The sequence below is a fragment of the Embiotoca jacksoni genome, unplaced genomic scaffold (assembly GCF_022577435.1).
Source record: "Embiotoca jacksoni isolate LCO1_2020_lvr unplaced genomic scaffold, fEmbJac1.0.p SCAF_20, whole genome shotgun sequence".
Lineage (NCBI taxonomy): Eukaryota > Metazoa > Chordata > Actinopteri > Embiotocidae > Embiotoca > Embiotoca jacksoni.
In genome coordinates this window covers 3,474,764-3,490,344 of record NW_027185341.1, presented here as the reverse complement: position 1 = coordinate 3,490,344, position 15,581 = coordinate 3,474,764, and the positions used below count along the sequence as shown (strand labels likewise).

The 15,581-nt window shown below is 42.6% G+C and overlaps 1 protein-coding gene across 3 annotated transcripts; it reads right to left on the bottom strand.

Annotated features, from left to right (window-relative positions):
- Positions 1–12: 12 nt before the first annotated feature.
- On the bottom strand, positions 13–11,253 carry atp2a1l (ATPase sarcoplasmic/endoplasmic reticulum Ca2+ transporting 1, like). Of its 3 annotated transcripts, none has more exons than XR_011178618.1 (24): positions 10,982–11,253; positions 10,051–10,068; positions 9,604–9,686; positions 8,257–8,361; positions 7,237–7,375; positions 6,496–6,576; positions 6,326–6,411; positions 5,929–6,226; positions 5,680–5,846; positions 5,494–5,582; positions 5,283–5,385; positions 5,050–5,181; positions 4,783–4,899; positions 4,464–4,682; positions 4,246–4,357; positions 3,479–3,702; positions 3,131–3,351; positions 2,827–3,029; positions 2,649–2,734; positions 2,431–2,564; positions 2,184–2,301; positions 1,909–2,026; positions 1,522–1,605; positions 13–671 (listed from the first exon to the last, which is right to left on the bottom strand). XR_011178618.1 is itself a non-coding variant. In XM_069155617.1 (24 exons), exons 1-23 carry the CDS (start codon positions 11,097–11,099, stop codon positions 1,601–1,603), a joined length of 2,976 nt encoding a protein of 991 aa, XP_069011718.1. In that variant the 5' UTR covers positions 11,100–11,253; the 3' UTR covers positions 13–671; positions 1,560–1,600. The 3 variants fall into 3 exon arrangements, 2 of the variants coding, with proteins under 2 accessions (XP_069011718.1, XP_069011717.1); XM_069155617.1 differs by having other exon boundaries at positions 1,560–1,605; XM_069155616.1 differs by lacking the exon at positions 1,522–1,605.
- Positions 11,254–15,581: the final 4,328 nt, after the last annotated feature.

The following is a 15,581-nucleotide window of genomic DNA, read 5'->3' as shown; positions in this document are numbered from 1 at the left end:
AGTACAAGTGCATGAGTTTTTAATTATCACTTTATTGCAGCTTATTTTACGTAAACAATAAATAAGACCAAAAGTGTTGTGACTGAGAGGACATGCCCATTTTATGTCATGAGACCTCCAACAGAGTCCGCTGACTGCAGGGTGCCTCTGGCAGCTGGAGGCATGTGTTTTTTCTGCCCATGTGAAGTCATTTTGCAACCCTACACCACACTGTACAGAGCCCAGCTAAAGCAGGGAGGCTGCACGAGACACAAGCAACAAAGACTAGAATAAAAGTAGTGAGCTGGAAAGTCAATCATATGAAAATGGACAGAGGACACAAAAACACAACAGCTGAGAATATCCAAGGTTAACAAAAAAAGAAATCACCTTTAATACATACCTTAATTCTTAGAATAAAATCTTAAATATTTGTATTGTTTGTTGGCAGGGATACTTCCCTTCATTTGAATTCAATCTCCTTCCTTATATAAAGGCTATTTTTATGTTGGTTTTTGACAAGTTTTATTGATTTTTTTTTTTGTACATTTTCTTGTGTTTTCTCCTCTTGGTTGCCTCACTATGGCTCCCCTCTATGGTTGTGATCATTCTCTCTTCTCTTCCTCGCCTCTTTCTCTTCAACCCATAAGATCCTCTTCTTCTTCTACATCTCTAGTTGGCTCCTGTACCTGCTAAAGAGAAAATAGGCCAAATCAAGGAGGGGACAAGGTGATTTGGGCAACAATGGAACACGAGACGAAGACCCTGCTTGGGTTTTATCTGCTTGTGACAAATGAAAGTGAACAACACTTAAACTATCTTTGACAAACATGAGACATTTGCTAAGTCCATGCATTAAACATTCTCCTAAAATGTCTCAGAGAAAGTTTGATGTAATCTGCAAGCTAACCTCTCGATAGCACATTGAATCACATTCTGATTTTACATTATTTCAACTGTTTTATATTTTCCTTCATTATCTGCTCATATATCAGCATCCTCTTATGTTTGTTTCACAGTTTAAGAGCAAATCTATCCAGAAATTCAACAAATCAACAGACACTGAAAAAGACCTATTATCTGCTAAAAACAACATAACAATTTGTTATAAACTATTCAATAAATGTTTATATCCTGCTTATAACTGCTACAGCAGACGGATGCCAAAGGGTTTCGTAGGACACTGACATTATCAACCTTTTGGTCACATTCTTCCCGCACGTATAACCAACCAAACACATACTATAATGCAACACGGACAGCAGCAACTCTGAGGAAGAACTCACCCGGCTGATATTAGAACTAGAGATAACAACAAACAGAGAGTTCAGAGGACGACATGACATTTAGATGGCAGCACTTAGGGATCTCCCCACACATAATTTGTCAAAGCTTAAAAGTCATTTTCCAATGATGTCATTAAGTCGAGGGGAGATCCCAGAGTTCCACATCCACACGAATCTGATAACAGAAAGACGCCAGAGACGACAAATCTGCATTATAGCAGCATTATACGTGGAGCAACAACAAAAATACTCAAACAGATAGATGCGCAGTGATGACAACGAGCTGTGGAATACCTTGCTTCAGTTACAGGCTAATGGTGGTGGGTGGATTGAATTTAGTCTGTAAATCAACAAAAAGGGGTCAGTGAGTTAACGATGAATGGAGAGAAGTGACAGATAATAGAGATTAGGCAGGTGAAAAGAGATTTAATTAAAATCATGGTTGTTAATGAAGTTGAAGAAATGAAAGAACAAGATAAAGATGAACTTTGTTAAAATATTAAGGAATAATTAATTTTAAAAAGATGACAGTATTAATCAATTAATCATTGAGTACAATAAAATGGTTATCTGTTATCTTATATTAAATAAGAATGATTTCAAAATATACATATGTTAGAGGGGATGTGAAAAGGCCACTTACATTCAACGTAGTTGCGGGCGAAGAACTTCAGCACTTCATCAATGAGGATGACTGGGAAGGAAAGCTTCAGGACCATCATCCACTGCTCCACGGACAGATGGGTCAACTTGAAGATCATCTGGGAAGGCAAAAACAGTGGAAGTCAGAACTGGTGGAAGCCCACAGAGGAAAGCAGAAAACAACATCTCACAAAGGACAATACCTACAAAAACTGTGAGATTTGCACACACAAGGCTCTTAAATTAAACTGTGGAGAGTGTCAGTGTCTGACTTACGGGCAGAGGGTCAACATAGATGATCATGAAGTGCAGGGACATGGACAGGGTCATGGCAGAGAGCAGCCAGAAGTTGCTCCATGGGGGCATGCGTATCAGAGACTGGTTCTCAGACAAGCTTGAAAAAGAAAAAGGAGTCATGGGAGTAAATATCTATGAAGAAACCACTGGAGTCGTCATGAAGTGTAACATCGAAAGCAGTTTTTTTTCTCGCTGTAGGCCTATTGAAACACGTTTGAGGTAGTACCTGTTGAGAGCGTTGCACATCTCAATGGTGACCAGCACAGACAGGGCCATGGTCATGGGAGGAGAGGCCTCAAAGATGTGACAGTTCAGGCCGGCGAAGTCCTCGTTCTCATCGCAGCACTGCATGAAGTGGGACTGCACAGAGGAGAGGTGAGGTTATTTAGGTGTCTGTGTCAATGTGTTCGTGAAGGGCAAGATGAAACAGACACAGTTCCTCACCAGCTGGTAGTAAGTGACTCCGGGCCCAGTGGTATCGTACATGAACCACCAGGCAGCACCACCAACAGTGGCAGCACCGACATATCCTGTCATAGAAAGGAAACAAAGTCAGTGAAGGGAAGCGTGTTTAACAGCATTTAGACTAAATCCTAACACAAACCTCCGCAGTGCTACTTACCACCAATGGCCATGTATCTGAAGAACAGCCAGCCAGAGATCAGAGGCTCCTTGGGGGAACGTGGGGGCTTGCCCATGATGTCCAGATCTGGGGGGTTGAAGCCCAGAGCAGTGGCGGGCAGACCATCAGTGACCAGGTTGACCCACAGCAGCTGGACGGGGATCAGAGCCTCGGGCAGACCCAGAGCAGCAGTCAGGAAGATACTGAAGGAGTAATAGAACAAAAGGAAACCTGAGGTTAGCCAGAGACAGAGAGAAAGAAGCTGTTCAGGTGTGCCTCAGCATGTGTTACCCAGGCCACTCACCAGACGACCTCACCGACGTTGGAAGAAATGAGGTAGCGGATGAACTGCTTCATGTTGTTGTAGATAGCTCTGCCTTCCTCAACAGCAGCCACAATGGAAGAGAAGTTGTCGTCAGCCAGGACCATCTCAGAGGCAGACTTGGCAACGGCAGTGCCAGAGCCCATGGCGATGCCGATCTCGGCCTTCTTCAGGGCAGGGGCATCGTTCACACCATCACCAGTCTGGGGTCGGAAGAGATGAAACATATGTTAAACTACTGTCAAACACACACATGTATGGACACCTCAAAAACACAAGGATTGGGTCTGTATCACGTTTAGATTGTATCGTCTGCTGCTGAGCTCTTACCATGGCAGTAATCTCATCAAAACCTTGCAGGAACTCAACGATCTTGGACTTGTGGGATGGCTCCACACGGGCGAAGCAGCATGCCCTGCATACAGCCGCACCCTGATCGTGGCTGGGCAGATCGTCAAACTCACGTCCGGTGTAGGCCTTGCCTTCAACATCCTCTTCCTCGGTGAAGATGCCAATGCGACGGCAGATGGCAATGGCGGTTCCCTTGTTGTCACCTGACATACGGAGAGATAGAGGGTCGGCGGAAAGTTGGTAAAGTTTCTGAGGTGTAAAATAAACATTTTTCCCCATGTTGGAAAGAAAATATCGAAAACTACAGGAGCAAATAGGTGTTTTAAATACTGTAAACAGCTTTAACGAATACACAACCCATTACCAAGGCAATTCTGTGGTGTAAGGTAAACCAATATCTACAGTACACTGTAATTTCTGTGTATCTGAAAACTTTCCAATAAACAGGTAAATGGTAGAAGTATTTAAAGTACATTTTACTTACTCTCCAAATAATTAAAAACTAATACAGTTTAATTTTCCACCCAACTTTATAGGGAAAACAGTTGATTTTGCTTTTAGATAATAGATTTTTTTAAAACAGCAATTATTGCCATGAAAATGACAAAATGCTCCATAATTACTATTTTAATCAACAATCCTGTTAAATTAAACAGTCACTACTTTTGGTACAGTTTAGTGTTCAACAACAGAACACATCACGGCACATTTCTCTACTAATATTTCAACTTATTCACAACACTAACCAGTGATCATGATGACACGGATTCCAGCATCCCTGCACAGCTGAATGGAGCAAGTGACCTCCTTACGAGGAGGATCCAGCATACCCACAACGCCAACAAAGGTCAGGTCAGTCTGAGGAGGGAAATGTGCACAGAGGCGCTCAATCCAAGTTTTTAAGTTTACTCACATTTGCATCCACCTGTTTAATATCAAGTTCTAGAGGCTGTGATGTTCTCACCTCATAATCGCCGAACTTGGTTGAGTCCTCGAGTTTCATCTCCTCTACCCTCAGAGGAGTGTCACGGGTGGCCAGGGCCAGGCAACGCAGGGTGTCACGGCCGGTACCCCAGTCCCTGATGACAGCCATAATCTTCTCCTTGATGGCATTGGTCAGGGGCACGCGGGTGGTGCCAACACGCACGTATGTGCACCTTTCAATCACACCCTCAGGGGCACCCTGGGGAGAAAGCAGGATAATTGAGTGATTTTTTTGTTTCATTGAATGCAGCATGGTTGGAGTGAAGAAGGCTGTGACGAGGAAGAAAGAGGGAACTGACCTTCACGAACATTTTGGCACCACCTTCACCCTTCGCGGGAGTGCAGTACACGGACATGGACTTCCTGTCACGGGAGAACTCCAGGGTGAAGTTCTTCTTCATGAGCTGCTTGATAACCTGTTGGAGGATATAGAGAGAAGAAGTTATTATGAGATATTGGTTTTAATAAGACAGCAAAAACTAAGACCAATTCTATGTGCTGGTTTTCAGTGGGTCCCAACTAGCTGATATAAAGATTAAAATGTAAATGGAAGAGAGTAAACTTACGGTACAGCAGGCGTTGGCTCTCTCAATCTTGGACAGGTTCTTCACGTTGCTGTTGAACACGTTCATCTTCTCAACCAGGCAGCACAGGGCGGTCTCAGTGGCCTCACCGACCTTCTCAAAGATCTTCTTGGACTGGAAAACAAGATGGGGGATGCAGAGAATTGGTCACACTGTGGAGGGACATCATGAGGCATCACAGTGGTAAACAGACTGCGTGAATCGATTGTTTTTACCTCATTGTAGTCCAGAGAGGAGTCGTTGCACAGGGCGCAGATGGTTGACAGCTCAACAAGGCCATCGTATGAGCTGCAGTTGGTCTTGGCACCTCCCTGGGAACTGATAGGAGGGAATTTTGAATAAATTAGAGGTGTTTCATGTACACTTTAGTACTGACTGCTATTAGCTACACTGAGTGATGATTTATGGCAGTGAAATCCAACTTACACCTCGCCCTCAGGGGTGTACTTGGAGCCAGAGATGTCAAAGGCATCAAGGTCAACATGGTCACCATCAACAGTCTTGACAACGAACATCTGTGGTGAAGGAAACAAGGGCAGTTTTTATTGTGTCTGAGGCAGGAGAGCTTTAGGGGGAGCTGTCCACAGCACACTTTAAACACTAATTACCCACCTTGGTCACACACATCTGGTTGGTAGTGAGGGTGCCAGTCTTGTCGGAGCAGATGACGGAAGTGCAGCCCAGGGTCTCCACAGAAGGCAGGCTTCTGACAATGGCGTTCTTCTTGGCCATACGGCGGGTACCCAGGGCCAGGCAGGTGGTGATGACAGCGGGCAGACCTGAGAGACGACGGAGAAACCTTTAAGTGTGAGAAACGAGCAGTGGAGAAGAAACAAATGGAGAAGTCTTTTATTCCCTCACCCTCAGGAATGGCAGCCACAGCCAGAGCAACAGCAATCTTGAAGTAGTAGACGGCGCCGCGGATCCATGAGCCTCCGTGGACGGGGTCATTGAAGTGGCCAATGTTGATGGCCCAGACGGCAACACAGATCAGGGAGATAACCTTGGACAGCTGCTCGCCGAACTCGTCCAGCTTGGCCTGCAGAGGAGTCTTCTCCTGCTCAGTGGCAGCCATCTGGTCGCGGATCTTGCCGATCTCAGTGGAGACTCCGGTGGCCACAGCCACACCGATGGCCTTGCCAGCAGCGATGTTGGTGCCCTACAGCCGGGAGAAGAAGAGAAAAGAAAACAGGTCATGCCAGGAAAATGAAGTAAAGCGGAACAGGAAAAACACTGAAGATAAATTATAAATACTTACAGAGAAAAGCATGTTCTTCTTGTCCTGGTTGACAGCTCTGGGGTCAGGGACAGCCTCATTGTGCTTGATCACACTGACGGACTCACCTGAGAGAGAAAACAGAAGTTTAAGTCAATGTAGAATAGACAAACAGAAAAACAAGCGCTGTCTGATTTTTTTTGAAAGCTCACCAGTAAGGATGGACTGGTCGACACGCAGGGTGGTGGACTTGATGGAAACAATCCTGATGTCAGCGGGGACTTTGTCACCAACTGTGGGAATCACAGTGAAGTCATCATTAACATCGGCAGACTAAAAGCATTGATCTTTTTCTTATTGACATTAAAAAGAATACAGCCAATGGTGACTGTATATTTGTGAACAATTTCTACTACTTAATTATTTTTGTACCAGCATATCACATAATACTAAAAGTAATTCCCAAAATAAGAACCAAATGTGCAGACAATGTGCTAAATTTCTAAATTGAATTAGTAGTTTTCATAATGGTGCTAGACTGACACCTACATTGACCAATGAGAGTGAAGCACACATGGTTGGGGGAGGCACAGTTAAAGAGACAACAGGTGTACACTAAGAAGTGAACAGAAGAGTACGATAGCAGGGAGGGGAGAAGAGGTGTGGCAGGTGCCAATGAGGGTATTTATACTCCTGATTTTGTTTTCCTACAGTCAGCATGTTTTCACAGCAGTGCTACTCCGTCCTGCCTTGTCTCACGTTGTCCTAAAAAGGCACAAGGCCTTGACATCAGCCTTGACTGGACACATATATCCTGAATTTGTGTCCGTCTCTCGCTGTCTGAGTAACCCTCTGGATGTTTTGTTGTATCTTTTTGCAGCTACATTGTCATAAGACTATTTGACATAAGAGACTGTGACTAGTAGGTATATCGTTCTCCAGATATTTCTTACCAGACACTTCTACAATGTCTCCGGGGACGATTTCTCTGGCCTTGATCATCTGCACACTCTTTCTGTCAGAACGGTAAACCTTTCCCATCTCAGGCTCGTACTCCTTGAGAGCCTCGATGGCATCTTCAGCGTTACGCTCCTGTAGGCCAAGACAGAAAAAGAAAAAAAGAAAAAGATCTGCTTAAAAAAACAGCACGAATAAAATTGTTATGTCACGTTTAATTGTGAAAAGTGGACATGTGAACACTGCGGGGATGTCAACACGCCTGTTTATTCTTGCTTGGATGTAAACTATACTCATTTTGTCCTTGGTGTGCCACTGGCAGTGTCCTCTAAGAGGCTTTGAGTAATTACGTGCAGCAATTACACAGTGGTACACAAGTTGCAGATGATACATGAGTAGGTCACATCTGTTATCTGATGTGCACTATTCCATCTTAAGCTACCATATCGTCCAAGAACAAGTTATTAAACAGTTTTCTGGATGGAACATGGTGCACACATTTTTCTAATCTGCAACAGGAGGGTGTGTGTGTTCAGAAGTGATATTTGGAGGGATGGAATTTGATCTGGGAGGCAAAACAGATCTTCTAATAGCACATTGCTAAAGTCAGTTCTTTAAATGAGAAACACAGAAGTGAAGCAGCTGATTTCAACACCTGGCATGGTGGTGATGATAGCAATGTTCCCTCACTGACTGATACCCCACAGCAGTTCCCCTTACTTATTGGCAAACATGTAGAAGAGCATGACTGGATAGCAGCAGTCAGAATTTACACAAAATATGATGCTGCAAATATGAGGATATTTATAATAATGTATTATAATGAAAATCTTTTTGATATGTTTGAATATAAGTTCATGTGAATAATACTGTTTATTCAAGACTTGCTCAACACACAAACTATTTTGAGCATCAAAGTCGTAAAAGTGAAAGTATCCTGATTGTGCAACTACGTCTGAGCAGCAAACTGCAGTGGATATGTGTTGTTGCTCAATGCGCTGGGCAATGTCACTGACCTGCCACACTCCAACAATAGCGTTCGCGATGAGGATAAGAAGGATGACGAGGGGCTCCACGAAGGCGGTGACAGTCTCCTCACCTTCCTCGAACCAGGCCAGCACCTGAGGTCAGAGCAGTGCACGGTATAAGTCATTTGTTAGTGTGGAAACACCAGTGTTAGTGGGGTCATACTGCTCCTGAGAAACAGCATGTATCTGTACTGAATGGATTATTAACATGGTTTAAATATTTTCATTGTGTCTCAATTAAATGACTCCTATAATTCTGTATAAATGTGTAACATCTGAATGATAACAGGTAACATTTTCTAGGGATTGTAGAGGCCATCCTAAAGGGGTCAGGTATTTAGAGGGAGTTTTGTATGTATTTAGCATGGTTGTACAAGTCAGCTGGATAATATGAAAATATGTAAACAATGTGAAAAATAGAAAAAATGTATGTTGATTTTAAATTCTTAATTATACAGGGAATTTTTTTACTTTTATTTTTTTTAATCTGGTTCTATCTTTTCCTGTTTCTACACCTGTTATTGTGATAGTATTTTCTGTATGTCATAATGTGATTACATAATCATTATAAATTTGATCTCAGTGTCCCATAGTTCCTTCCTCCTCCTGACTTCCACCCTCATTCTGAGAAGGGCCTTCTTCGTTCCTTCCTTCAGGCCTGACCTTTCTCGAAGGATTCAGTTTCTGTCCTCAGCTTGGGACTTTCTTAAAATAAACCCTTACCCCTCAGCCCCCCTATACTTCCCTGATCCCCGTCTCTCGCCTGCTCCTCAATATTCGCCTTCTAAGGCCATCGTGACAGCTGGCAGAAGGGGTGAAAACTGGGCATAGGAATTAATACACCTCCTACAAGCAATCTGTCTCCGTCCTCTCAAGTTGTCGTCCTCAAAAATACATAGAGGGGTGGAGGGACTTGAGAGGGATAAGATGTTGTCTTGACAAAGTAGCCATAAAGTAATGAGTGTGCTAATTTACTGGAGCGGTTGGTGTGATGGGCTTTGAAATGAATGCAACTAATCGCCTGTTTTGTGATGGAAATCGAGGATGTCAGAGGGACCAGAGATTATGTGAAAACATGTAAAATGTAAGAAAACACTATATTAAATCTGAAGACTATATTCCTAAGAAAAAAAGATAGTTAAAGTGTCACTATAACTGTTGGAGATTTTGGAAAACTGCTCCCACATGAGAGTGTTTTATTGAATTTCTTGCTACTATTATGTCTTCTACAAATCCTACGACTGTTACTTGAGTTCATTCTGAACATGAGAGGAATATCCTCAGTTTAAAATGACTGACATGAATAAAAAGTGATGCCAACACTTGTTTACTCACAAAGGAGATACAGGCAGCCAGCAGCAGGATCCTGACAAGCAAGTCCTCGAACTGCTCAGCAATCAGCTCCCAGATGCTCTTACCTGAGAGACACAGAGACAGAGAACAAGTTAAACATCTGTATAGATCAATGGACAATAATCATCTCAAAAAAGCCTCTCAAAGTATATTTGTATTGATATCAAACTGTTTAGCATATAAATTAGTGGCTTTTATTTCTCAATATGATGGTAAAAAGGTGTCAGCGGTTGATTGACGATGTCCAGTGACATGTAGGATGTGATTAGCTTGTGGGAATTACACAATCAAAATGCTGCACGTGTGTCTTTATTCAAGCCCTTTGTGGAGGAGGACCAGTAAATGATCTCCATCCTCTCTGGGTCAAATATGGCTGTCTGGAAGTTCTTGTTCACATTATGGAAATGTGGTCAGATTATAAACACTTACCCTCCTCAGCGGGCAGCTCTGGAGACGGACACAAAGGTGAAGGAGGTGGAGGAGTGTGGAGACGGGAAGACAAAAAAAGAGGTTGGTTAGAAAGATTTGTTTTCTTCAAGAAACATTGTCAACAAAAGTTTGGGGGAAAATCGAGACTTCCACCTTTTCAAAACTCGCTGTTTGCTTGACCTCTAGCATTGTAGCTGAATGGCCGAATTTAAAAGGCCTTTGTATGGTACTATTATTTGACATTGACTCAGACTCTTTCGATTTCCAGTCTAGGCCTGACAACTTCCATGAAGTGGATAAAGTTCCAGAAAAACAAAAATGTTTAATGACAGCTCTGGAAATATACCGAGGCGGCATCACTGTAAAAGCAGGAGACTTCCCGCCATAATGACTGTGATGCTACATCACATAGCGTTTGCTGTCTGGTTTAGCATTCCGCTGGTTATTGATTAGCAATCACACTACGGATCATTTTAGCCATAAGCCATCTAAGGACCTCCCTACTTTACCCGGCCCAAAATTATCCGCCTCTCCTGTTAGTGCCCGCCCGATATATCACCCAGGAAGCTTCTTGAGCCATCACCTGTCTCGCTCTCTCTCCAGCCATCTTCTTTGGCTATCTTTAAATAGCTCTTCAAAGCCCTCAAAGTCTCTGCTTCTCAATGTCTCTGCATTTCTACCAGCTGTTGCAACTCCTCTCTAAAAAAGCATTTCATGCAACTCAACAAGTATCTCTGGAAACTCCGCTGGTGCCAGCTCTCCAGAAAAGCATCTTAGCAGAAGCAGTTGTACATCGTGGGATATTCTGAATCCAAACACTGAGATGTTTCTTTGACAGTCAAGTGAGGAGTTTCTCTATGTGGCCTAGTTGCCAGACTATGTGAGTCTTTCAGAAGGCCTCCTACCCCATCCCCGATGCCCGCACTCTCACCATTGAAGCCATACTTGTCCAGGTTCTTCTTGAACTGGTCAGGAGTCAGACCAGTGATCTCGTTCACGCCGAAGTATGTCAGGCACTCAGGCGCCTCCTTCATATGTGAGTTCTCCATCCTTTCTGGATAGACAAGGGATTGGCCGTCTAACCGTGCCGCGCTCTTTTACTTCTCTGTTGTTCTCGGCAGTTTTCAACCTTGTTCCACCACCCTCACCTAGAAGTGTGGCACCCTCCAATTCAGGAGTGCTGGACTGACAGAAAGAGCGAATAAGCACATACATGCTCAGGGTTTTATACCACCGAAGGGCTCGGGATTGGTGGATGCCCCGCTGACACATGCCTCCAAATTCCAGCATGGGTGGACATGGGTGGGGCTGGAGGTGGCGCAATGGGGAGGTGAGATGGTGGGCTTGGACAGGAACATGGGGACAAGGCTTGGGTTTGGAAAGGACGTAATGTTGGAGAGCGCTGGTACAAGGAGGGGGGCAAAGAGAGCAAGAGAGAGAGAGAGAGAGAGAGAGAGAGAGAGAGAAAGAGAGAGAGAGAGAGAGTAAAGGGTGGGGGGGAGATGTACTGTGGATGAAAATGAGATCTGTTTTTGGAACATGCATGGTCAGTGGAATAGGACGAAGGGAGAAGGTGAGAGAGTGAGACAGGAGATCATCCAGAGGGTTGGCAAGGGGGGGGGGGGTGCATTGAGTGAAGGCTCGACTGGTTTCTGCTGAGGAAGGTGGCTGAACACTACGGCATTTTCACGTGCAGGTTGTCAGAAGTTCACGATGACTGGGAACAAAGCACAAACCAGAAAGGAGAACTTTGTGCAGCAGAGCTGCATCATCTGCTCCCCTCTGACGCGTGAACTATTTCAAGTTTTAGAGAGAGAATAACCTCTGAGAGACACCAGACCGGATAAAAAGCCCTGTTAAATTATACAATCTACAGAGGAGAAGCCCCAGCTGCAGATACGCAAGGATCAAGTTTTATTTCTGTTTTTTTATGAGGAAGGGAAAGGCAGCAGGGAGATATGGCGCGGCTTTAGTAGATGTACGACAGATGATCCCACCACCAGCAGTCATTCGGTGAGGCACAATGGCCTCTTGTGGTGGATTAACAACACTGAATATGTTATCAACAAATCAGACTCCACACTTTTCAACAGAGAAAATAATGAGTTTCTTTTTATATCCTTGGGTCTGTAAGCCTGAATGGGTCTATTCCAGTTCTATTCATAAATCTGGGGAGGTATTGATCACTTATTTTTCCTGCTTATTACTTTTTTGTCTAAACATGTCTTGTTTCTGACAGTGAATCCTGATATTGTGCAAACTTTTCAGCATTCAGAGTAAAAGTGTAATGTAATGCTCAGTATGCTGCTGAGCTCTGATCTGTTGATTTACTATTTGTTTTAACAGCAGTAAACAGGCAGTGCAGAGTCCTCAGTAGACAGGAACTGAAGTTATTAATCAATAAACTGACAGGTGTTCCACTTCTGACAGCTACTGCAGCACACATTTTTGTTGCATTTTTGTTATTACTGCATTATGTTGTTGTACAGTGCCAATGTGCCAACCAGCATCCAAAATCAGCTTAATTTCAGAGGGAAATAAGTTTTACTTGAACCTTCCTGCTGTGCTCGGGTCTTTCGTGACCCGTTTTCACAGCCATTTTGATGTAATGAAAGACCTAAGTACAGCAGGAAGGTTAAAAATGCACTTATTGGCGTGTTACAATCTAACGTTGGATTATCTAAAAGTGTATTTTTTTTTTGGTCAAAATTCTGTGTCAGCTGCCTGTGCCATTATAGGTTTTAAAGGGTATTGTAAGTTTTTGCCACATAAGGTGTGATTTTATATACAGTCTATGGGTGAGATCCATCCAGCATAAAAAGTAAAATTTAAACAAATCAAGTCAAACAAACTGGACCTGACAGAAACGGAAAACAAGTGCTGTTGTCCTTAAACACACCTGAGTCTTCACATCCGTTATCTCGACCTGCTTTATCCTGGACAGGGTCACTCAGCCTCCCAGCTAACTTTGGGCAAAGGCGGGTTACATCCATGAAAGTTTGCTACTTCACATAAAGAAAGGAGTTATATAACATACACTGTTACTTCCTAGTAAAATATTCAGTCATACCCATTTAGGCTTTGAATTAGATTCAACATTTAAGTAATTTTTCAAGTAAAAGTATTCAACATTTTCTAGTTACAGGCTTTGCTCAGAATTTGCTTTTCTCTGTTTTACAGTGTTGTAAGGTTGCAATTGTTTTTTTTCCATCAAGCTGATTAGAAATTACTTGTTTTTTACTCATCATTACAATGTTTCATTATTTTACATTGCATACCCGAAATAACTCAACACATTATTGAACATGTGCAATAAATAAGGATAAATGCATTAAATAAAGATGAAAATAGCAACACAGCGCAAAGATCATTGACATATATTCTGGTATATTCACCAACAGTATGATGACATATAGAAGGGTCACAGATAGAGGAGCATGACCTCAATAACAAAATAACTGTAAAATATGTTGGGTCTAACTTTACTGTAACTTTTGAGATGTCCTGTTTTTGCTCGTCCTGTTCAGTCAGCGGTGACTGAACGACGCCCACAGCACGATTACTGTGTTTGGACATTATTTTAATTTATAAGATATGTTTTGTCCCCAAATACTTGACAATCTTTATTCTAACACTAACAGACTTTAATCGTCTTTTTTCTTTTACAGCAAACAAATGCTGCAAACAGCACTTTTCCATCATCTTAGTTTCTTTTCAATTTTTTACCTCAGTGTGTGGGTATTTATTTAGATTTCAAAAGTACGTGTTGTAGTTCAGAGGATTCATAGATGATTTTCACAACTGCCTTGTGACCATAATGTTTTACATAATCTCACATCATGATGTGATCAACCACAGTGTGAGTTTTAGGACTCCCCGTGAGCCAGTGAAATTAACAGCAAAATGTCTTTTTCATTCTTCTAATTCAACCTAATTCAAACAGACAGATTCATTTTAACTTGAAATGTGATCTATATTCATCAAAAGTCAAATGCTTTGCAGTGAGGTGTTTCTACATGGTGACTGACAGAAAACGGCTCATTTTCTGTAATACTTGTAAAGGAATGTGACTTTTTCTGATGTGTTTTACATATTAATAGTAATGAATAAATGGTTATTGGTATTTTTCAGTGTGTAGAGTAAGAAGAAACACAGGAATAAAATAGTCATGAAACACATTGACACTAACTTGCTCAGTCTTCACTCCACTCCAACCAGGCGAATGATTCCAGTCATAGAGGTTTTCCAGCAGAAGGAGAGTGTCTCTAAATCACAAGATCCTCGTGGACAATAATGGACAGTGGACAGTAGTATGTCTGGAAATAGAACAAATAAAAAGTTAAAAACAAAAACAAAACCAGCTATAAACATTTTTTAACTGACTGTGGCTCATGATCCCCTGCATGACTCATCAACACGCTTTCTATGTTGATATGTAAAAACAAAACTCGGGTTTGTTGTGTTTTAGTGTCTCTAAACAAATGGGATACATTTGGAAATAACAAATCTCTCTATAAATAAATACATCATAAAATTGACATTTACGTTTCATGGTTTTAAACGTCATGTATTTGCAGTACTAGCAGAGTAGCATATGGTTTACATACTACGTAACCATGAGGTCATATTTACACTATATACAGTATTAAACTATTCATAACCCAAGCACAAGCTTCTGTTGCACTTACAAACAGAATTTCTAAAATAGGATTTATTTTTTGTGGCAGCTTTCATGTTCCCAATGCCGAGGTATCACCTGCTGTGTGGCCCTCTTAGTGAGGGGCAACTCCATTTGCAAAAAGTAGTGAATTATCCTTTTTTTTTTAAAATTTATTTATTTATTTTTATCTGCACATAGAGCATTTAATTGTTAAGAAAATCATGTTGCAAATATGTTCACACAACAGATGTCAGAATCATGTCAGGGATATCAGAATCAAGTAAACATTGAATTGAATTTAGTGCACGTGGTACTACTAAATGGTTTGACAGCAGTTAGTGTGATGATCAGTGAGCAGACCACACAGCATTCACAAGTCACTCTGCAGTTACAAAGAAACGTGTCTGCAAGCTGAACTGAGGGTGAAACTTATAAATTTGCTTCACAGTTCCAACTTAAAGGGGACAAACGCTCGTCACGAGCTGTTTTGTTCCCTGACTTGGTAAAACATGGTATATTTGTTCTGCTCTGCCAGTGTCCCATCTCCGTTTCACCCAGTGGCTCGCCGGGCCTCAGCTGTCGTGCAGCCGTTCCGACCTCTGAGATTTGGGGACTGTGATAGGGGTCGGCCTGTCAGTGTCTCCCTCAGGGCAGAGCAGTGACATTTAATTCAATATCCCAGAAGGATAAGGTTTCTCCCTCGCTCCCCTCCATCTTCCGCCTCTGTCTGTGTCAGTACAGCCCGTGTGGGCGGGGACCACCGCAGCGTAAACCCCAGCAAGCCGGGACACCCATCACCTCCAACGCCCCCGGCCGTGGCGCTAACACGCCACGCCCTTGTGCCAGCCTGAGGGATCACCTTAACCCATCG

Coding starts and splice junctions, on each gene's coding strand:
- atp2a1l (XM_069155616.1), bottom strand. CDS start 11,099: ATGGAGAACTCACATATGAAGGAGGCGCCTGAGTGCCTGACATACTTC. Junction 4,683..4,782: donor GTGCCAAAATGTTCGTGAAG/GTCAGTTCCCTC, acceptor CTTTCTCCCCAG/GGTGCCCCTGAGGGTGTGAT. Junction 3,703..4,245: donor CCGTGTCATCATGATCACTG/GTTAGTGTTGTG, acceptor TCCGTATGTCAG/GTGACAACAAGGGAACCGCC.